Here is a 24,652-nt window from a genome sequence, read left to right as displayed (position 1 = left end):
ACTCAACTTAGGTATTTGTACGGGGTGAGTTGTGGTAGTTTCTGGTGTTCGATGAATTGGTCCAGTTTATCTCAGAGAAGGTGATTTACCAAAGGCAGAGATTGAACTAACGTCTGACCAGGTGCTTTGATGCATGTGGCAGAAGTCTCCCATCTCCTCTTTGCCCCTGAAGTTGACCTTCCTTTTCCTCTAGTTTCCCCTCAGATCTCTTCAGTCTCCTGCCCTCAGCATTCCCTTGTTTTCTAAGCTGGCTCTCAAATAATTCCCTAACGGGGTTTTCAATATTTTCTGGCCCTACCCAGACATACTAACTCAGAAACTGTGGGGTGTTTGAACAAGAATTGCATGTTATCCGGTTGCACACTAATGTTTAAGAAACACGGGGATGGATCTGTCATTGCAGTCTTTCCCAAGCACGTCTTCAGTTTAACAGGGGCCCTTTATCATCACTGAAGGAATTCGTGACACGGGAGAATGAAGCTCGGGTCCAGAGAGATGTGTTTGTATCTGAGCTGGATTCTACTCGATAATGCTGATCTTGAATATGTCACTCAGCTTATTTGTGTCATTAGGTTTTCTTCCTTTTTTTTTTTTTAAAGATTTATTTATTTGACAGACAGAGATCACAAGTAGGCAGAGAGGCAGGCAGATAGAGAGGTAGAAGCAGGCTCCCCGCTGAGCAGAGAGCCCAATGTGGGGCTCGATCCCGGGACCCTGGGATCATGACCTGAGCTGAAGGCAGAGGTTTAACCCACTGAGCCACCCAGGCGCCCTGGCTTTCTTCCTTTTATTAAAGGGGGATGCTCTCCCTACTTCATAAGATTGTAATTTGATAACAAATGTTATTGTGATAAACACTATTTACTGAGGGTCCTTTAATCTTCACAACAATCCTGGAAGTAATAATCCCTTTTTAGAGTTGAGAACTCAAGCCCTGATAATGTAATAAATACTCATATCATGCCCCACAGCCCAGTGAAGTGGGAGAATTATTATAATGGCTATTCCACAGATGAGGAAACAGAAGCAATTTACCCAAGACCACCCAAGGAAGTCATAAAGCCAGGATTCAAATCCAGTAGTCTGGCTGTTGTCTCAGCTAGGCTGAGAAGTTGACCAATGGGGTCAGGACTGCACATTTAGGAAATGCGAGAGATGGGAGTTTACCCAGATCTTTCTAATTCCGAAGGCCACGCTTCTTCTAGTCTATGCTACTTCGTTCAGTCTGTTCACTCATTCATTTGTTCAATCACTCATTCAGTGCCTATTTGTTAAGTGCTTTCTATGTCCCAGGGACTATTTCGGGCATCAGATAATTGAAATGGTGAGTTAAATAGAAGGAGTCTCTGACTTTATAGAATTCACAGTTTAATAGATAACAAAGGAGAGTGTGACAGAAACACACACCGTTCTAATAAGGATAAAACAGAATGATAATATGGATGGAAACTTGCTGATGGCTGTGGGCAGCTCCTTAGACTACATCCTACAGCTGACCATTTATTAGACTGAAGGTCAATCTTGATTTGTGTACATGTTTTTCAAACAATCACAAACTTACAGAGAAGTTGGAAGTACCCATACAAAGAACTTATTTTTCCCTGCAACTTTTTTTTAAAAAGATTTTATTTATTTATTTGACAGAGATCACAAGTAGGCAGAGAGGCAGGCAGAGAGAGAGGGAGAAGCAGGCTCCCCGCTGAGCAGAGAGCCCAATTCGGGGCCCCATCCCAGGACCCTGGGATCATGACCTGAGCTGAAGGCAGAGGCTTTAACCCACCAAGCCACCCAGGTGCCCCAATTTCCCTGCAACTTTTGAGAGTAAGATGCCAACCTGATGACCTATTACTCCTAAATACTTTAGTGAGAGTTTCCTATAAACAGGGCATTCTCCTGTTGAACCAGAGTATACTGTCAAAGTGAGGAAGTTAACCTAAACACTTCTACCATTAATTCTCAGCTCATTTATGTTTCACCAATTGTCCCAATGATGCTTTGTGTTACACTCAGTGATTATCTCTCTTTGGTCTCCTGCTGTCTAAAAAGATTCTTCAGTCTCTTTTTTTTTTTTCCCCACTTTCATGACCTTACCACTTTTTTAGAAGGCTACACGCTGGTTATTTTGTAGAAGGACCTTCAGTCTGGGTGTTCTCTGACATCTCTGCATAACCAAGTAGAGTTCATGCGTCTTCAGCAGGAATATCACAAAATGTTGTGGCGTTCTTTGTGCATTATCAGGTAATGCCCAGTTTCAATCTGTCCCATTTTTGATGATGTTCATTTTGGTCACTTGATTAAGGTGCTGCCTGCAAGGCTTTTCTCCAGAAAATTTCCTCTTTGTAATTTATAAGCATTTTGTTTGGAGATACTTTGAAACTATCTAAATATCTTACTCTTTCATTAAGCTTTCGATTTATACATTAACTTATTTATATATCTGTGGACTCATGGTTTCCTGTTCTAATCAATGGGATATAATCTCTTATTATCATCATTTATTTTTACACTCCAATTGTTGTTAGCTCGGCCAGAGGAAACCCCCTCAATCTGGCTTCTGGGTTGTTGTTTTTGTGGAAATACCTGTTTTATTCTTTTGTAATTCTTCATTTTCCAGTACAAACAGATGTTCTAGGCTCATCTTGTATTTTTTCCTTCCTCAGCCCTAGAACTAGGCATTTTTTTCAAAATATTTTATTTATTTATTTGACAGACAGAGATCACAAGTAGACAGAGAGAGAGGAAGGGAAGCAGGCTCCCTGCTGAGCAGAGAGCCCGATGCAGGTGCAGGGCTCGATCCCAGGACCCTGAGATCATGACCTGAGCCGAAGGCAGAGGCTTTAAACCACTGAGGCACCTAGGTGCCCCAAACTAGGCATTTCTTAAAGGAAGCCTTGTTCCTTTTAGTGGTAAACAAAGAAGATGCAATAATGTCTCATAAAACAACCTAAAAATGATGTTTTCAGGTAATTCTACTGCCTTAAATTTTAGAATCGTTTAATACAAGCATATCTTTTCTCTCCAAATAGATTATTTGATTAGTTTAACACATTATTTGATAACACATTATTTGATCAGACACTGGGCTAAGCGTAAGCTAAGACCCCTGTTCTTAGGGAGCTCTTAGTCTCATAGGGAACACAGAAGGATAAATCAGTAGTGTAATGTATTAAGGGCATATCAAAAGATATGATACACAGGGCCAGGGGGACACAGAAAAGGAAAGTTCTCCTCTCCAAGGTCATGCCCAAAAAGTCTTCACTGCTTTGGCAATAAAGCAGTAGGACCTAAGCATCCAAAGTGAGGGAGAATGCTTTTGGGGCTCTAAGAATTGACTAGATAAATGGAGAACCAGGCCTGATAGCGGGCAGGAGCAAAGACTATGATTCAGAGCTGGGAAGCATAGCAAAATTGCTTATTACAAAGATTCTGGTATGTCCTGTCTCTGCTCCTCCTGGGTGGGCCATGGTCAAGATCTAAAGTCCCAAAAGAGAACATTTACCTGATTAAGCTTAAGTCATATGTCTGTTCGTGACCCTAGGGGTCAGGAAGAGCACAGGAAGGGGTGAAGTCTGTTTCTCGCAGTTTCAGTAGAAGCGAGATAGGTGCCTGGAATTACCTTTTTTTTTTCCTTTTGAAGATTCCACCCATTTATCTCCAGAGAGAGAGAGAGAGCGAGCGCACAAGCAAGGGCAGCAGCAGGCAGAGGGAGAAGCAGACTCCCTGCTGAACAAGGAGACTGATGCGGGACTTGATCCTAGGACCCTGGGATCATGACCTGAGCCGAAGGCAGACCCTTAACCAACTGAGCCACCCAGGTGTCCTGGAATTACCTTCTCACTAAAATTAAGCAGTTATTCTCCAGAGGCACCTGGGAGGGTCAGTCAGCTAAGTGTCCAGCTCTTGATTTTGGCTCAGGTCATGATCTCAGGGCTCTAAGACTGAGTCCCACATTGGACTCCATGCTCAGTGTGGAGTCTGCTTGAGATTCTCTCTCGCTCGCTCGCTCCCTCTCTGCCCCTTCCCCACGTGTGTGTACACATGCACTTTCTTTCTCTCATAAATAAATAAATCTTTAAAAAAAAACAGTTCTTCTTTTTTTTTTTTAAGATTTTATTTGTCAGAGAGAGAGAGTACATACAAGCAGGCAGAGAGGCAGGCAGAGATGAGGAAGCAGGCTCCCTGCTGCACAAGGAGCCCAATGCGGGACTCGATCCCAGGACCCCAGGATCATGACCTGAGCCAAAGGCAGCGGCTTAACCCATTGAGCCACCCAGGCGTCCCAAAACCGTTATTCTTCAAAAGGAAAGTAAGCTCTGATTAGGAATGGATAGTGAGAGCTAGACAAATTTTAAAAATTACCAATGAGGTGCCTGGGTGGCTCAGTCAGTTAAGCAACTGTCTTCGGCTCAAGTCATGATCCAGGGCCCTGGATTGAGCCCCACATCGGGCTCCCTGCTCAGTGGAGAGCCCACTTCTCCCTCTCCCTCTGCCTGCCACTCTGGCCTACTTGTGCTCTCTACCTCTGTCAAATAAAAAATAAGATCTTTAAAAAAAATTACCACTGAGCCATACAAGAGCATTCAGTCATGTGGAAGACTATGGGGAAAGGCAAGTTCTTTGTAACATTGTTGAACTGCTGGATCAAGCTTCCCCTGAAAGCAACACTTTGGAGCTTTCTGTTACATGAACAAATAAATCTTTCTTATGTCCCCTCCTATTCTCCCACCCCCACTTTTTGCTTTAAGACCATTTGAATTTGGATATGTCATGTGTAACCAAAAGATTTCTCATACACTATACAATGTTCTTACACAATTGCTGGAAATTCTTTTTATTTCCTATGAAAATATTCATTTCTCTTTATTTGTTTAATCTCTGAGTGACACAAGGCTGCTCATTTTTAGCTCATATCAGGTGAGTGATCCAGCTCATAGTATCTTACTTTTAAGTCATTTTTCTCAGCTAGGTGATATACTTGTATAATGATGTTGGATTGTACCATTTGTAGCATCCTAATAAAACAAAGGAAACACTATATTGGAAATAGTTTTTTTAAATATCAATTTTGAAATCAGTGTTTCAGCCATGCAGCTGATTGTGTTAGAGTATCAGAAACTACGGTCATCAGTGTGTCCTCAAATCAGGCAACTTCTCAGTCACCAGTGGGTCTCACCTCACACACCCAACACAGGTGCTGTTGGGTACAAAAAGCAGTGTCAAACAGATCAAGGTCGGTTCTCGCCCCTATAGAAGACTAAGAAAATGACCTAAGAAGAATGGGGACTTGCCACGCCTCCCATTGAACGATGGGGTCTGTTTCCATTCCCCTTAAATCTGGGCAGGCTTGTGACATCTTCCTACAATAGGGCGCACACTTTGTGACTATGTGATATGTGCATCCAAGGCTCGGTCATAAAATGCCATGAGTTTCTGCCTGGTTCTCTTGGGACTCTTTCTGAAGGCAGCCAGCTTCCCTGTAAAATCTAAGAGCTTTGAGATTGCTATGCTCAAGAGGTATGTGGTAGGCCTCTGGTCAACAGTCCCAGCTCAGCTCCCAGATGATGGCTTTAACTGTCAGTCATCAGAACGAGCCCTCTTGGATAACCAATCTGACCAAGACCTGAGAAAGACAGAGCTTAGTTGACACCTTCTTGCAAGTGCATAAGACACTCCAAGCAACCAGCCAAAGAGTTTCTATATTCCTGATATAGGATACAACTGTTTTCATAATAATATGGTTGTTGTAAGCTGTGGGTTTGGGGGTAATTTGTTAGGCAGTAATAGTAACCAGAATAGGGATTCAGAGTGGGCATATTCTCTCCATTTGTAACCCTGTCTCTAAAAGTTGTAGATCTTAGAGCAAATGGAGGCCCACACACCACATGTCTAAATATTTAAGGCTATAAATCAAATGAGCAAATTGTTAAATAAAATATGTGCTATCATCTCATCTTAAAAATATACATTCATGATGACAAAATAGAAAAGTTGGCAAAATGTAAAACAGAACCGAATTTAATTATTGTTACACATATCTGTTCTGTGGATGGGCTGGTGATGTTTGGATGAGTAACTGTTCCATATTGTAGAAAGTTACGTGCCCGCTGTGTTCCACTGTGAAATGTACTGCCTCATTTCCCAAGGTCTCTTGAGTCAGGAATTAGAACAAGAGGGAGGAGAAAAAAAAATGATAGCATTCCTGGGAAATCTCTTGGCATGCCATAGAATCTATTGCATACATAACCATCCCACAGTAAAGTTTTGTCAAGTGAGTTAATTTCTCATTTCACTTACCTGAGAAATTCTCCCATTCAGATTCTCATACTCTAAAGTAGTGTTTATTGCTGATACTGAAAAAAATAAAACTTTATTAAATTCAAACACAGCCCCCTTTTGATTGATATCATAGGTACACAAGGTGAAGAGAGATGTTCCTAGGGCCTGGACAGTATTACCCATCAGACTGATATTTAGGCTAATGGATCATGCCGTGTCAGTGCTGTGGGCCTGATCCCAAGAGGCAGAGCATCTCTTGTATGCTTTAATACACATTTGGGGGAGTGCACTTGTGATACATGTCCTCCTTTAAAGTGCAGGATCGGGGCAGAGGCCCCCGTTTCTGTAAGGGCATTGGCACTTCATTGTTCCATGACATAGGGACAGGTGTCTGGGCAACAACGGTGGGCCTCTAATTATGTGAGATTTTGTCCACCTCCGGCTCCCAGACCGCAGCCATAGAGAACGATGATGACACTGCAAACCTACTGTTTAGTGATTCATATTCAGCCACTGTTTTCATTCATTCAGTCCCTACTATACACCAGCTGCTCTTCTAGGGACACTAATGAGCAAGGCAGATCTCCTGGTCTTGGATAGCTTACATTCTAGAGAGAAAAGACCAAGGATAAACACAAAATAAACAAAAAAGTAAGATAATTTGACATCAAAATAAACGCTAGGAAGAAAATAAAGCACACAATGGGGCGAGGGCAGGCAGCTCTGGCTGTGAGGTCAGGAAGGAGCACTCTGGGGCAGGTGACCATTGGGCTGAGACCCAGTATAAGAGTAGGAGATAGTAAAACAAACATTGGGCAGATGAACTAACTGGATTTCTTGACATTACAGGGCTAAGAAGAACCCCTTTTTAAACTCAGTACCTGCTGTACTTTCTTGGCCCACTTTCTTGCCATTGTGTATAGAATAACAAATACAAAATCTTTCATACTTATGGAACTTTTGCCACCTCGATGATTAATGCAGAGAATATAGATGTAGAATCTGTTGTGATTAGACCAAATCTAACCCGGAATCCAGAACATACCCTACAAAATAAATATCTCTACTCGACTTTTTTATATTGGCTTACTTTTCTGCTTCTTTCTCAAATAGCAAAGCAATTCCCACTTTATATGTGAGAAAATAAACATCTTGTTACATGGTGAGAGATGGTGAAGCCAGGAACTGAACCTGACTTCAGAGTCAACTTAATGATTGAGATTATGACAATAATTTTCCACATTTTTTTACTATTTTATTTATTATTCTTTATAATATTGCCACAGTTATCATCTTACTTTCATAATTAACTTGAAACTTATTTTATTCTTAAGAGTTAGATTTTTAAAAAAATAATTATAGCTTCAGAAGTTCAGCATATTTTATTGAAATTTTTTGGTAAAATAAACTTTTTCTAAAACATAATCAAAATTGCAAGACAAAGGTATCACTGAAACAGGAAAATGTTTATGTAGAGAGAACGGTTAAACATAAAAAATGTAATTTTAGCCTTTAAAGAAGTCTTCATCAATAAAGCCCAACTTAAATTCTTTTTCTTGTTTTAAGCAGTTTAAATTATATACATTAACTCTGGTGTAATTCTAAAAACATAGTCAAAGTCAAATACAAAACTATATAAAAGATGTGAATTCAAGTACAAGAACAACATATATATCTACATTTGATGATTCTGTGTAGCTATAGAGTGCATCAAATTAACTGTAGTCTAATTCAGAACAAATTGCACAACCAAGTAAAGAAAATGTCCATAATAAATCATAGACAAATGAATGAAGTTTTTAAAAACGACTGTCAAGGGATTTATTTCTAAAGACTCCTATATGATCTGGCAACTGCTTCAGCTCAGGTCATAATCCTGGGGTCTGGGATCGAGCCCCAGGTTGGGCTCCCTGCTTAGCGGGGAGTCTCCTTCTCCCTTTGCTGACCCCTTGCTCATGCTCTCTCTCTCTCTCTCAAATAAATAAAATCTTTAAAACAAAATCAGATTCTGTCAAGTCTGATGTTTGCCACTGCATGGCTTATTAGACAATGAGCATTTTAAGATCTTTTCATTAAAATTATTTTCCTGTGATATCTTTTTCTCGTCAGTATGTCTTCTTCATTTTCTAAACATTTCAGGTATTAAAATCTCATTACAACATCAGTGTATTTTTTTTTAAAGATTTTTATTTGTTTATTTGACAGATAGAGATCACAAGTAGGCAGATAGGCAAGCAGAGAGAGAGAGAGAGGAGGAAACAGGCTTCCCGCTGAGCAGAGAGCCTGATGTGGGGCTTGATCCCAGGACCCTGGGATCATGACCTGAGCCGAAGGCAGAGGCTTTAACCCACTGAGCCACCCAGGCGCCCCCCATCAGTGTATTTTTAAGGTGGTCTTCTTCCCTGAAGTGGACAGTTAAAGTTCTCTTCAAATGAATGAAAAAGAATAGACAATCTCCACAAGAATATGATGATGTCATAAAATATATTTTTATGCTTTACTACCTCAGTTCTTGATATAATGTTAGCAACTTCACCAGGTCAGAGTTTTAGAGCTTAGATACAATAAAAGTTCAGAATGTAGTCAAGGGGATAAAAGTCTTGTACAGATAGAGGCATTTAAAAGAATTCTTGTTAAATATATGAATAAGCTTAACAAGTCAGGAACATATTTAATCACATTACTTTGGGCTTTCATTACCTCTTAGGTGCTTCATCTAAAGGGATGTTGTTTTCTTGCTCTTTGTTTTTTTCCCCTAGAGGTTACACATATTCCTTATTAGGAACATATCTCTATCCTCCCTTTTGTGGGAGTCAAATTTTTATGTTTTGTTTCACTTAAACATAAAATCTGAAGCCATAACACTCCTAGGAGAAAATATAGAGTAAAAACTCATTGACAGTGGTCTTGGCAATGATTTCTTGTTTATGACACCAAAAGCACAGGCAACAAAAGCAAATTAAGTGGGATTATATCGAACTAAAAAGCTTCTGCACTGCAAAGGAAGCAATCGACAACAGGAAAAAGTAACCTACAGAATGGGAGAAAATATTTTTTTAAAAGATTTTATTTATTTATTTAACAGAGAGAGAGAGATCACAAGTAAGCAGAGAGGCAGGCAGAGGGAGAGAGGAGGAAGCAGGCTCCCTGCTGAGCAGAGAGCCCGATGTGGGGCTTGATCCCAGGACCCGGAGATCATGACCTGAGCTGAAGGCAGGGGCTTTAACTCACTGAGCCACCCAGGTGCCCTGGAAGAAAATATCTTCAAACCATGTATCTGATAAGGGGTTAATATCCAAAACATAAAAGGAATTTTTACAATTCAATAGCAAAAAAAAAAAAAAATCTGATAACCTGTTTAAAATATGAGCAAAGTACCTGAAGAAGACATATAGGTGGCCAACAGGTGCCCAACATCACTCATCATCAGGAAAATGCAAATCAGAACTACAATAAGCTATCACCTCACACCTGTTAGGATGTTACTTATTAAAACAACAACAACGAGAAAAAACTGTTGACAAGGATGTGGAGAAAAGTGAAACTTTGTACACTACTGGTGAGCATGCAAATTGGTACAGTCATTACAGAAAACAATATTTAGGTTTCTCAGAAAATTAAAAAACTACAGGCAGTCCAGTTATCCCACTCCTGGGTATTTACCCCAAGGAATTGACAGGATCCCAGAGAGACACCTGCATTCCTCTGTTCATTGCAGCATTATTCACAAAAGTCAAGATATGGAAACAACCTCAATGTCCATCCACAGATGAATAAATTAAAAAATGTTTATATTACAATGGGAAATTATTCAGCCTTAGGAAAAGGGAAATATTGCTATTTGCAACAACATAGTTGGATCTGGAGGATATTATGCTAAATGAAATAAATCAGACACAGAAAAACAAGTACTGCATGATTATACTTATATGTGGAATCTAAAATAATAAAACTGAGAGAAACAGTGGGTAGAAAGTTTTCGTTGTGCAGGATGAGTCTGGAAATCTGATATATGGTATGGTGTCTCTAGCTAACAATACTGCATTAGAGAATTAAAATTTTCTAAGAGGGTGTATCTTTTGTTAAATATTTTTACTACATATATACACACAAATAATAATAATAAAGGGGCAGGAAGGGTGTGTACTCATCTCCAGACTCATTGAGTTGTATATATTATACAGCTTTTTCTGTCAAGCATACCTCAATAAAATGTTGAAAACAAGCAAACAAAACAGAAAAGCTTTAAAAATTTCAAGAACTTTACTGCTCTTTGATGTCAGTCATTCACTGGAGATATACTAATGCTGATATTTCTAGACACCTTTATGCTCTCACACACCTTTGATGTTTGGGGAGAGGAAGGTTACTTTGGCAAGGACTGTGTATACTCATTCTGTGCCCAGCAGACATGTCTGCCATCTTGGCCAGCGGTGTTCTCTGGGTTCGCTCTCTACCTTGCCTACCCCCACCCTTTAATTTTAGCCTTTGAGTGGACATGTGAGTCATTTAGGACACAGTTAGATCACCCCATTTTAGCCGGCATACTCCCTAGTTAATTTTAGTTGCCTGTGAAGGAGGAATTTTTTATCTCATGGACATAAGCAGTTAATTATTGTAAACAATCATTAAGTACTCAAGTTTCAGAAATATGACTGTGATTTAATTATTTTCCTTAAGAACATATTATTTTAATTTTTGAAAGCCATACGATTAATTAATGAGTTGTAACTTGGTATAATTGGCTCACCACCAACAGTGCCCCTTCCCCCCCATATCAGGGGTTGAAATAACTGAATGAATGTGTTTGGATGAAAACTACTGTATTGGCATGTTTTGATGAATAAGATTCACAGAAAAAAGTTCATAGATGAAATAAGCATGCATCTAAAGTTTAAATTATTTATAGATTTAAGTTACATTTACAGTTTTTTGTGAGTCTTAGAAGCCTGGATACATTTACTGTGGGAACTGTTTGAAGTGGGAACTGATTGAAGAAGTGAGTATGGCTTGTTGTAAGACAATCAGGTCATAACTTCATTCACATAAGGACCAATAATTAAAGATGAGTGGGCATGCTCTTTCCCTCCTCTGATCTCCCCTATTGTTTAAAAACACTGGGAAGTATTTGGCTGAAAGTGTTACTATATTTTCAGAATATTCCATTAGAGCTTACAAAATATTAGTAGACATTTGTTTCAGTGTTGTAATATGCTATTTTTAAGAACAATATTTATTTATTGGCAGACAGAAATCACAAGTAGGCAGAGAGGCAGGCACTGAGAGAGGGGAAAGCAGGCTCCCCGCCAAGCAGAGAGCCCGATGTGGGGCTCGATCTCAGCAGCCTGGGATCATGACCCGAGCCGAAGGCAGAGGCTTTAACCTACTGAGCCACCCAGGCGCCCCCCACCTTTTAAAAAATTAATTAATTTATTTATTTGACAGAAATCACAAGTAGGCAGAGAGAGGGGCAGAGAGAGAGGGGCAAGCATAAAGATTATTTATTTACTTATTTGACACAGAGAAAGAGATCACAAGTAGGCAGAGAGGCAGGCAGAGAGAGAGGGGGAGAAGCAGGCTCCCCGCCGAGCAGAGAGCCTGATGCGGGTCTCGATCCCAGGACCCTGGGATCATGACCTAAGCCAAAGGCAGATGCTTTAACCCACTGAGCCACCCAGGCACTCCAGTGTTGTAATATGCTATTAAAAAGCAGAGTGAACTTCAAGGATCATATGCCTACCTAATACTGCATACATAACATTTATCAGTAGAAACCGGAATCATGTTTAAGAAAAAATGTAATCAGCTCATTGTAGCATTCTCATTTCCTACCAATCACAGGAAGATTTCCTTGTTCCTTCCCCTTAAAAGCTGCTAAAACCCAGACAGGCAAGTAAAAGTAAAAACAAAACCAAACCTCAAAAAACAAAACCAAGCTTATGCCATATAAACTATAAAATCCTAAAAATGCCAGTAAGGAATTAGAAGTTAAAAGTAAGATTTACAATAGGTTTTGTAGGTTTCTGTGGGAAATGACAGAGGGGGCTGGTGCCAAGGAGGCTGGCAGTTGTGGTTCATTCTAAGTAGCTGCTAACTTGTGCTGTATTGACTCAAGGAACAACCTGATCAGTGATTAGTAACATTGTTTCTATAAAAGGACTCCAGGGACCAATGGGGAAAGATACAAGTGGGAACAGTTTGAGAAAGATGACTGACAACTGGCTTGCATGTACACAGTGGGTCTGGTGATAGAGATGAGTATGATTAGCCCCGAAACAAAACATCTTGAAAAATTGTTTAATGGTGAGTTGAGTTCTTTTATCAAAATGTAGTCATGCATCATAGAAAAATATTACAGCAATTGTGAGACGCCATTACCAGTTGTTACAGTAGTTTAAGATCTGTATTGACTTGGTTTTTGGTTACTGTGTTATCCTGGAGTCTTTCTTATCTTAATATTCCAAAAAAGATTGGACTTTTTTCCCCCAGTGCCTAAGTTACTCCTTGAGGAATAAAGTAGGTGTTTCAAGAGCCACATTAATCCTTTTGAACTAATGGCTACTCATGAAGGTGCATTAACTTTTCAATAATTCTAAATAGTACCTTAACTTCAAGGACTAACTCTAGGTACTAGAGATAATAGAATTCCCAAATGAGATAAGAGAGAGAGAAGCAGATACATAGAGAGGATTTAATGCAATTCTACTCACAAAACTTACGTGAATTACTTGCTGAGCAAGTCAGATTTCAGCTGATCAAGATAATGAATGATTGGATAACTAATTAATTTCTTCACTGACCTGCAAGAGTATTCTCTATGCATTCTTCTAACTGTGAAAGGAAAATAGGTGTCTTTTTGGTCCTTTTTTTTTTTTTTTTGAAGTTGCCATCCCCATGCCCATCTTAATTCACACCATTTGCCTTAAACTTGGCTTGAGAAATGAGCCCTTGTGATCCAGGCAGAGGCTGTCAAACTTTTTGTGGAAGGAAAGGGAGTGTAGTGCTCAGGCCTGGTAAGCAAACAGGATTCTTTCAAAGGAAGATGGAGGAGCCAAGGATGGAGAAGCCAACCCTGCCAACACATGTCTTGGTCTTTTGCATAAGACTCCTCCTCTGGCCTCATCTCTTCTGAAATGTAAAGGTCTAAGGAAACTCCACACGGCCCCCTTTACATCTCAGTGCACTGGCTAAATATCTTAGAAGAATAAAGAATTCCTAATGGGAAACTAATCTTATAATTCTTTGTTTGCATTCCTGAATCGTGCAGATTCTTTCTACTTCCAACAGTCTACATACAAACCAGTTCTTTGACATCTTGGATCTTGTATTTGAGGCCAAAAAAATTTTTTACATGCTCTTTTAACATAATCGCTAGAAATAAAAATTAGTAGCCAAGTAGCTATGGAAGGAATGTCTTGAACTCTAAACACATTTTGAATACTTAAGCTCATTTCCACCTTTTAAACAAATGATAAAATATGAATTCAACTTATGAAGTAAAGAAGCATTTACTCTAAAGAGTCTGAAAGCTGAAATATGTTAATAAATCACTGTACATATATACTCTCTCTCCCCAAAGCCAAAATTACTCAGATATTTTAAAAATCTCTTTTGGTGCAGTCCCCATTTTCTGAATAGGTTTTATGCCAGAAATAGATATGAATTGTCTTAATTATTGGCATTTGTATTGAAAAACAGTTGTTATCATGTAGCTTATTTTTAGCAAGTGGAATCAAGATCACCACAAAGCGTTCTATAATATAAAGCCTATAATACACATTTTCAACTACAGCAGGAAGGAATCTGCACAACAGGTTAGGAATTAACTGTATGCCTTTAACTTCTGAAGTTTATGTAGCAGTTTATGATTAATTACTCATCTTGGTAAATGCCAATTTTTCTACTCATTAGGAGTGTTACCCATAAAAATTAAAGCCATCAATTATTTTACCAGTAAAAATGGGTTTATTTGGGAATAGCTGAGAATTGCAATTCAGGATATGCAAGCCATGGCAAAACCATAGGCCAGAACTGAGAACAGGTGAGGAACACTCTTTTTTAGAGGAAGGGGGTGGGTGGTTGGGAGGGACAGTTATAAACAAAAAATCCATTGGAGTCAACTAGGAGTTTGAAGTGTACTGGCTTTTCACCGGTTGTGTTTTGACAATCTTTCATTGGCTGGGCTGTTGCTGGACCAGAAGAAAATGTTTCTTCCTTCCGCTGGAGTAGTAAAGTGTAGGTTTCTTCCTGTCAGGAACGCAAGGTCCGTCTCTTCCTGTGGAAGGTACCCAACTGACATTTAGCAGTAGAACAAGCGAGCTCCCCCTGTTGGCGTCCTCACTTTCCCTTCCTTTCACTACTTTTCACAGGAGTGAGAACATCTATTTGTGCAACAACAAAGAAGATTTTCTACTTTAATCATTTATCTGCTCCAAAACTCCTCTTCAGTTGGATAAACTCATACATTTCCAATGCCACTTTAACGCACAAGTGGGATGAACAGAACCTCCTTTTTGAGGCCCAGTATAAACTTGATGAGAAGCAGTACTGCCAAGTAAACCAGAAAGATATTTTATTTTAAACAGATTTCAAATGAACATCTATGCTTTCTGGAACATAAACTTTTCCAATCTGTATTTCATGTTTTCTGAAGTGCCTACTGCCAGAGCGAAACAACACAATATTTCTGGTTACTTGAAGGAAAAACTTACTATTAGTTATTCATTTGTGCAAATACTCAGTTCAGTAACTTTCTTTTACACAGAAACATTATGCAAATCTTTCTAGCATGTGAAAATACAGTAGCAAATACCTTTCCAAACAACAAGTTTTAAATCATCTGGAGTGAGGTAATCAGAGACAGCTTGCCAGACCTCTGTTCACCCTGGACCATTTTCCCTCCAAGATGATTTAAGAAGCTCATTTTAGAGCTACTCGTGGCATACAAGTTCTATAGAGATTTGGGCTTTGCATGCTTTACATTCTAAAGTGAGCTTTACTGGACCATGTAATTTTGCACCCAGAAATCTTTCAGTAACATTACTATTTTTGAGAAGAGTCTGAGATTATTGCATTGCCTCGATTTCACACAGTATTTTTGCTAAAAGGATTGAATTTTCAACTCTGATGAGTCAATATTGAGAATTTGGTTATGGTCTGATTTTGTGGAGTAATTATTCCTAGACGCACTGGCAGTGGATTTACAAATCTATCTTTGGTGCAAATTAGATTTGGCTCCTATGTTGGTTTTGATTTGGTTATTTATTTGGTCCAATAAATTTCTTATTAGTAGCTGTTATAGTGAGCATTTCAATTTTGAATCTGGGAACTTTTATGGTGAGATAGATCTCCTGAAATTGCTAATGCTTCTATTTTCATTTAACACTTTCATATATGCCCTATATTTTTTAAAGTGCTAATTGGATTCTCCTTTTTTAATAGACATACAAGTTTAGCTCTCTGGGGTTTTTTCATCGAATCACAAAGTATGCTGACGTAAATACTTCTCAACTAACGATGAAGTAAATACATAAAAATTTGACTAGTAACTGCTTGTTGGAATAGCATGCTGAGTTCTCAGAGTTAAAATTAATATCACTTTCAATGACTAACAATTTGTTCTGTTAAAACAATTTTGAGACCATTTAGTATGTGTAATATCCCTTCAGTCACAAGTGAATAATAACTAAGTTGATGACAAAACAGTGACACCATAAAAGAATATATAGAGAATAATACATTTGACTTTACAATTCTTAAGCCATTTCTTTCTCTGAAACAATATTTACATAAATAAGTAATGTTGGATTCTTTTATACAATGTATACTCATTTATATATTATATGCGATAATTGAGATTAAATTGCAAGCACATTTAAATGCAATTTTTTTCATGTGACATAACTAGACATCAAGAGGTTCCTCCCTGTTACTGTCAAGAACTACATGCTGTAAGATGCGAAGACACAATCTTGTGAGAAAAATTTGAGACTGTTGTAGATTGAGAAGAGCAGCTATAGCCAAGCAGAGCCAGAAACATACTTCAATGGAAGCTTTGCAAATTGAATGAGACAGCTAAACATTTAAATGTACAATGTCTATTTGTTCTACATCTTTTCAGAAAGGGATGCCATATTTCTTGTCAGACAATTTGTGTAGGGAGTAAAACTTCTGGAGTTTCTTTATACGTCTCTATGCCTCTTTCAGTGTAAAGTGTTTTTTTACTTTGAAGAATACGTTGAGAGTGGGGGGGAAGGGAAATTGGAGGAAGGTGGTCAAAAGGTTAAAACTTCCAGTTATAAGATAAGTAAGTACTGGAGATGTAATGTACACCATGGTGACTATGGCTAACATGGCTATATAATATGCAGGGAAGTTATTAAGAGAGTAAATCCTAAGTGTTCTCATCATAAGGAAAGAAAATTTTCCCTTTCTTTTCTTTTTATTGTATCTATAAGTTAGTTGAACCTATTCTGGTAATCATTTCATGATATAGGGAAATCAAACCATCATGTTATATGCCTTAAGCTTATATAGTGATGTATTTTAATTATTTTTCAATACAAGTGGAAACAAATCCAACAGATACAACACAGACACTTGGGGGTGACTGCAAACATTGAATCTAGATTGGTTGTTAGATAATATTAGAGAATTTCTGTTAACTTCAGCTATGATAATACTGTTATTATATAGCATAAATCAGCAAACTAGCTGGTGAATCACATACCTACTTTTGTAAATAAAGTTTTATTGAAACATAAAAAAAGAACACACTGAGCTATGAGAATAAATACTTGGTAACTTTAACTTGATACTTGATACGTATTACTTGGGGCTGGGTATGCAGACACTTTAACCCCTTTTCCCTCCTTTTGGACTCATTTACCAAGAGCAGCTGAGAATTCTGCTGGCTTTCATTTATCTACGCTAAATCTTACCTTAGTTATAGGACTCCTACCTGTTTTAAATTAGGGACCAGTCATTTGCCTTGTTACCCACCCTCCATCTCCCAGAAATCCAGACACCTTGCTACAATTGCCTAACAAGTTACTTGAAGTAACCTTTGGCTCAGGAAGATATCTGGCCATTGGAACTTGCTGCATTTTCCTTTCTAATCACTATGTACAAATGTGCTGCTTTGTTGAACTGGAAAGCCTCATTTGGATCAAAACCAGAACACTAGAAACACTTAATACTTAAACACTCTTAAATACTGTGGAGCCAGTATTAAAGAATTTATTGGAAAAAGATATATTTAATTTATATCTAGGATGAATTTTAAATCTCAGTTATAGATTTTCCTCCTCCTAAGTTCTTCTTTATCTATAGAGTAATGTGCAGGACCTACTTCAGAATCTCTCTGGACAGTGGGGAACTGAGATTAACATCTGTACAATTCATCAGAAAGGTAAATACACTTGAGGAGAAGCATAGTTTTGCATAAATTGCCTGCATAATTGCTTCAGATTTCCACACTATATATAATACTGTTTGGAATAAAGTAGAAAACTATTATCCATTAACAGATATTTGATAACCATATTAATTCAGGTATTTGATAACCATATTAATTCTTTCTGGTATTTGGTTTAGTTATCTGACCACATAGAAGCACCCACATAGACTTTTCTTAATGCATATAAATTCTTCAACATTACAGACTCCTGGTTTTTATGTTAGGCATAATGTCTACCTACTTCAGTCATATACACAGATTCACATTAGTTGTATGTTGATTTATCATTCAGAAACACTTAAGCCTGCTTCCGATGAATAATTTTCCTTACCTTTTCTATAAGTAATAAAGCAGAGGCTAGAAATGAAAGGGTAGAAATTGTAAATGAAAAGTTGTATTTTTAAAATTAATTGTGAAAACAGGTGCCAAATTAAGGGACATTTATGTACATTTTTATGGCAACTTTCCCCATTACACGAATAGCTCAGGCATTTGTACAAAGACATTGTGATAAATCCATTTGAGAATAAATGTCATTATGGCCACGTGCGCATACATGCACACGCACACACGTGCATGTTAAATTTACAGAATGTGTCAGGTAGCTGATGACCACGGTTGAATTAAGGATAGCAGATTACTAAGAATCATCCCAGATTCCAATTATATTTATACATAATTTATGCATTTGTAAAAACCTTACAAATAATTCTATTTTTCCAGGATGACATTATGGGTAACAATTTAACACATGTGGTAAAAAACAAACAAACATATTAAACCTTAAAATCATAATTAGGTAAATTAAACAATCCAATTAGCTCATAGCTATCATGAATAAAGAATTCTATGAATAAAGACTTTTCCATTTTCCATATCAGAAAAAACAGCATGTCTTTTATTCACTCTAACATACAGTTTCTGTTAAGTTTTTAGTTTTTTCAAGGCAAGGAAAATGAAACATTTCAAAATATGATCTGGTAGAAAGTACTATACATATTTTAATCTGTAGTTTATATTAAGAAAATTTCTAAGGTATTGCTAAATGTAAAGTAGATTTGTTTTCAAATTATGTAAACTGGACAGATTATTTGAATTGCTTTCTAATAACTAGATAGTTAATTACATATTACTGAGCAATTTTACCAGGACGTGATGGAAATTTAGCTGATGACGTATTGTATTGTGTTCTGAGAACACTGTGAGGAATCCAAATTTCACTTCCTTGGCAAGGTAGTGAGGGCATATGATGGAAAACAGAAAGTGGGGTAAAGTTTTAATGTTAACTAGGAGTAAGTACTTGGTGGCATTTTTAAAGAAATATTAATACTTACTTTTCTCGTGTTCATTACACATTTCATTTAAAAAATGCAACGCTAAGTAGTCTAGAAACAGACCATAATATTTCAACGCCTGGGATAATCAAAACAAGTCCAGTTTTCTCTGAGGATAGTAAAGCCACAAAGGAAGAAGAGACAAACTATAATTCTATACATGAAAACATTTAGTCCCACTTTAAACTCTATAGTATCTACAGATAAAACTATTTCGCTTTAAGGATGTAGTCAGCAAAAATATTGACATTAAACTACTTAGGGAAATTATTTCTATTCAGGAAGACCAATTATATTAAGTTAACATTAACATAACACTAGGTTACATTAAGTTAGGGAAACTTAACAGAGGAAATTCTCCTTGGGAGACTTATTCAACTGAGAATTTCTCTTTAGAATATAGTTTCGAAAAATAATTAAAGTGGTCTAAGATGTTTTTCCTCCGTAGGTCATCTCTTTCAATCTGATTTACAGTTCATAGGTAAAGCTGATGCTTTTGGTGAACTAAATTAAGAATGTCAATTCAGTTTCTTGTAAACAAGTATCTACGTTAAAAAAAAACAAACAAAACTATGATTATCACATGATTACTGGCAGTGAAGTAACTAAGGAGTAAAAGATCATTTATGCTCTTACCTTCAACTGCAGCGCCTTCCTATGAAGGTCTGAGTGACAAGCTAACATGGGTATTGTGAAAGCTGGATACGGGAGATTCCATCTGCTTATGTCTTGTATTACTGTCTTTTCATTCCAAATCATGCTTATCAGCTACTTTACCAATGAAATAAAAAGCCGTCAAAGGAAAGAATTATGTTTAATCATTACTGGTCGTGGTATAACTTAATATAAGACCCAGTAGGAATGTTTTGTGAGCAAACCTCCTATTGTCACCCCCAATATACGCAAGTGCGTATGCAAACAAATTGAGTACACAAAACAGAAGTGTATTAATAGTGGGGTCACCATTGTTTCTTCCTCTGGTCTGGTATTTCTCAAATTATACTTCAAAGACCCAGGAGCCTCTTACACTTGCTTAGGACTGGGCGTGACTGTTTTAAGCAAATGCAGACTCCTGTTCCTCATTGCGAGCAAGAAACTTACACCACCAGGAGAGGGGGTTAAAACAAAACAAAACAAAAGGCTAATTTACCTTTTGGAGAATATGTGGCAAATCTTCCCCACCTCCATATTGACCTTCTCCCTCCCAGACTGTACACTCATGCATTACCTGTATCAATGTAGTATTTTCAAGAAAAGTGCATTATGGTATATAAAACACAAAAATGAAGGCGAAACTAGTGTTAAAATACTATAATGGTTTCCAAAATCAAGTAGCTATGATTTCTGGCACTGCTTCTAATCAACAGTGAGAATCAAGAAATAGAAATTGCAGTTATGTCCCCTTGGAAAACTATATACTGTATGAGAAAGAAAAGTTTAGGGGATGAGAAGGTAAAAACGTCATTTGGATTTTGTTTCTACTGAATGATGCAGGGATTGGGAAGGAGGTACAGAGGAAGACATGGAAGAAGCCAATCAAAACTTCACAGTAATAAGGACTGTATAAAACTCTGCCAAGGGAGCAGTTCTGAATGCTTTCCTGCACATGCCCAGAATAATAGGAAGAAGAGGTGTGGAAAGATGAAGGCCTCCTCATGTCCCAAGCTGAAATTTATTTTCTTTGCTGTTTTTTAAGCTACCGGAAGAATGTTAACTGAATGATCCTATGAAATGCAACAGAGTTGAGCTTAGAGCATCATAAAAAATAGAAATGGAAGATTCCTTTGTTCTATTCCTGGAAGGAAAAAGGTGTTTTGGGCACTTTCAATGGCTCAGGGAGCAGAACTGATTTGTCAATCTTTTGGGCAACAGAGAAATCTTATCCTCAGCTTCCCAGTTGTGTAGTCCCTAAACATCAGCAACTGTGTCCAAACCGGGGCCCCTGTTAAACAGCGCTAGGATTTACCCATCAAATGTGTGGAGTATTACCAGGTCAATGGCACTCTACAGTCTTTGTTCCCATGGGCAACTTTGTTACAAGACAGCTAGACTTTAGAAATAATTGGGCATATATTTTCAACTGTAGAGAGTCTGGCAGAATGCAAAGCAGAGTAATGAAAGTTAATGTCTTCACTTATTACACATTTTCACATTTCATATGTGTATTTTATGTATTCAGTGTGCACAAGGATTGCTGATACTATTCCTGTGAGGTGAAATATGTAAAAATAACTCGGGAACAGGTAGTATATATCAAGACTAATATCATGCATAGATGGAGATGGAAAACCAAGAGTAAAGGATAAGGTTTAAATGATTCAAAACCTATACAAAAATTACTATGCAGATAATACTATTCTCTATCTGGTGCACAAGAAAGTTATTTGATATTAAAATGTAGTATTCTTATTTTATGATTTTCTTAAATAGAACTTCCTCTTCAAAAATAAATTTTCAACTATTTCAGGAATTTAAAAAAGTTTGAAATAGCTATTTGTAATCTGGATTGCAAGAGAGAAGAAATACTTACGAAGAGTTGATTGTTATACCTTGAAAAAAATCAAATTTTACTTTTTTTCTTTGACCACGTAGACTAGAAATAATGGGACCCATATTGCATTTATATCTAATATTACCCCTAAAATAATGGCAAGTAAAAGTGGGTTCACAATTGTTTGTGATATTAAGAAACAATATCTTCTTAGAAGGCAAATAAAAGAAATTTAAGATCAGTAACAGTGGAGTGAATAGTCAAAAAACATTTGAAATTTCTAGCATCATAAGATAAAACTTAATAATCACAGGGTTGAAAGTGTTCACACAATTATCATAAAAAAGTGAAAATTAAAATTATTTTTGGTAAATTCACATGTCTATCCAAAGTGTCATCTTCGGATTACCTTGGCTTGAGTTAAAGACCTTTTAATTTGACTTTTTCATGGAAGTTCTCTGCAGCTTTAAAGCTGGACTCTGTTCTTCAGTGTGCAGTCCTAGGTCCCTGCACACTGTGGGATGAATGGTGACTCATTTGATTGGAGTTTAGCTCTGGAGCATACATTTAATTCAGTTTCTTCCCCTCCCCCCCAAGAGTTCTGCCCAGCATCCCCGTCATGCACAGGCAAAATCTTTCCTTTCAGAAGAGATAAATCGTTATGAATTTGAGAGAAGTAAGTCATCTGGGACCAGGAAATAGCAAATATATGGCTAAATTTTCAATTTAGAGACCGTAGGCCTTAAGAAAGAAGGATTCCTCTTACCTGAGATTAAATAATGCTTTTCAGATTCTCCAGAGTTTGAGATAGAGCTGATGTTTACCAGCGGTTTATTGTATCAGTTTTAACAGAAAGGATCACCAACTTATCTTTTGGAGTGCAAAATCAAAGTCTTCACACTTTTCCTATGATGATTTTGGTGTTTGTACGTAAGATTAAACACAAAACCCCCCAAAGATCTGGCAAATGCCATAGAACAATGTGCTTTCGTAAGGGAAGCATTTTGTTTTTTTTTTTCTTTAATTTTTAACATTTACACATTCTTTTCTGAACAGTTACACAACATAGATTGAGCCTGCTGAAGTCAATGGTCAGATGAATATAGTTACTATAAATGATTTTCCTCTAAATAAAAGTCCTAGATCCTGGGAACAGAGCAGGTGCTAGCTGCCAGTGAGAGGTATGCACAGATGGGACCGTTACCCGTCAATTCTGCTGCTAGTAAGCAAGCTACAAGGATAGAAAAGCAGCGCGTCAGAGCCCCTCGGGTACAGTAAAAACTTCTTTTCCCCTTCTGCCAAAAGTCTCAGTCCTTTGAATGTATCTTCTTTGGAGTATCTATGTGGAAATGTTCACAAGAAGTCTGAGTAAAAATCTGATACCATTTTCCATTAACATGTTATTAAAAATTTAGCTCTACTATCCCCGGTGAGAAGTGACAAATTCAAGCAAATGGTTTTGTTATCACTTCTGGGCTTTATCATGTGAAAGAGAAAATGTTTCTAAAAATAGGATGACCCCTGTCATTTTATTGCTATGGTCTAAGCAGCTGGGGGCTAATTAATGATTTTCTGTATCATCAAAGACACGTCAAGAATTTCATCGCAAGCAGTTATTGCAGAAATATACTGTGTTAGGCCTTTGTTGAAGTACTTTTCCTAAATAAAAAGTACAAAATACTTCTCACTAAAGGTAACTGAGAAGTTGTTCGATTTGACATAGCATGAGGACACACTTTGTTTTTTTTTTGGAGACAGTACACTTTGTGATTCACAGGAGAACTTGGATCAGACGCAATTTAATGAAAGCTCTCAAATAAGCAATTTTATTCCTATCCATGACTGCAGACATTTACAAAACCATAACATCTGAGTTCACCTTAAAAAATAACTTATATAAAGCAGTGATATACACAGCACAAAATAGTTCAGGGAGGGGCAGGAGCAACTTTTAATAATTAAAATGTAAACGTGAAAAAAAGGATGGAATAAAAGTCCCTACTTATTTCTACTTAAGATGTCATGTAATAATATTTTACAATGTCCTGTGGGCCAATGTATGTATGTGCATATGTCCATATAACATACACATATGCAATACATTATTTTTCCCACACATATACATACACAGATAATTATTTGCAGTTCAGTTTAGGGCAATTCTAATATGCCACTCTGTACAGTTGTTTGAATCACGTTTGGACCCGCTTTCTTCAAAAAATAGGGGAGAGAGCAGGAAATAAAAAGGTTGGTTTGGTGTGACTGAGATTCCTTTGTTTAACTGTACACTGTGATGAATAATTTTCTTCCGTAGTAGTTCTGTGAAGGGCTGACTCACTGTGGTTTTCATGAGGAGACTTGGTAATGGATCACACACTCATTGTCATGCTAGGGGAGTACTAGAAAGAAAAAAGAATCCATATTTTAACAACAATTCTTTTACAGGCCGCTAATGTTCTTCTTGGTAAACAGTAGTAACTATGAATTTTAATGTCTTAAAATCTTTTATGCTCAAGCTTTTAACTTCATATAACATAAAAATAATAAGCTATTTAAAAAGTAAATTTATATGGAATTGACTAAGTCCTGAAATTTTTAATATTTCTGCCGGAAATTAACCAGTCTCCTCCTTTCCCTAAACTTAGGTGGTTGATAATGGCCCAGTCCCTCAGTCTTTTCTTTCTAGCCACATTCATGTTTTGTGGGCATTTGTAACATTTTGGGTAAATCCAATCCACAATAAAGTAAGTATGAGGGACAGTCTCATGACCTACCAACTATGTAAACTTGGAAGGTTACCTAACCTCTCTGTGTTTGTTTCCTCATCTGTAAAATGGGTTTAATGATATTATTTATTTTAAAGGGATTTGGGGGAGATAAAATATAAAATCTTTAAAACTACGTATTTCTTGAATATATAGAAAGTGTTCAGCAAGTGTTTAATTAATAGTGTAAGGGAAATAAAACAAAATAAAAAACAACTCCCAGCTGGCCCCCAGAAGTTCTCACAAAGCATTTAGAGTGCTTAAGAAACTGATTTACACTTTAGGATATACATGTCTTCCTCTAATCTGTGGCTCCAATTTCAACCCA

At 37.3% G+C, this 24,652-nt stretch overlaps 1 protein-coding gene across 4 annotated transcripts in view; it reads right to left on the bottom strand.

The window, feature by feature from the left end:
- Positions 1 to 22,217: 22,217 nt before the first annotated feature.
- The window catches only part of SSBP2 (single stranded DNA binding protein 2), a 305,659-nt gene continuing 303,224 nt past the window's right edge, over positions 22,218 to 24,652 (bottom strand). The window contains exon 16 of one of the 4 annotated variants that reach the window (XM_046000543.1): positions 22,218 to 23,958. In XM_046000543.1, coding sequence (XP_045856499.1) covers positions 23,929 to 23,958 — 30 coding nt within the window. In that variant the 3' untranslated portion in view covers positions 22,218 to 23,928. The remainder of the gene's footprint in view (positions 23,959 to 24,652) is intronic. The other 3 variants (XM_046000544.1, XM_046000541.1, XM_046000542.1) reach the window with 3 other exon arrangements.

The sequence above is a fragment of the Meles meles genome, chromosome 3 (genome assembly GCF_922984935.1).
Source record: "Meles meles chromosome 3, mMelMel3.1 paternal haplotype, whole genome shotgun sequence".
In the NCBI taxonomy this organism is placed as follows: domain Eukaryota; kingdom Metazoa; phylum Chordata; class Mammalia; order Carnivora; family Mustelidae; genus Meles; species Meles meles.
This window is presented reverse-complemented; position numbering and strand designations above follow the sequence as displayed.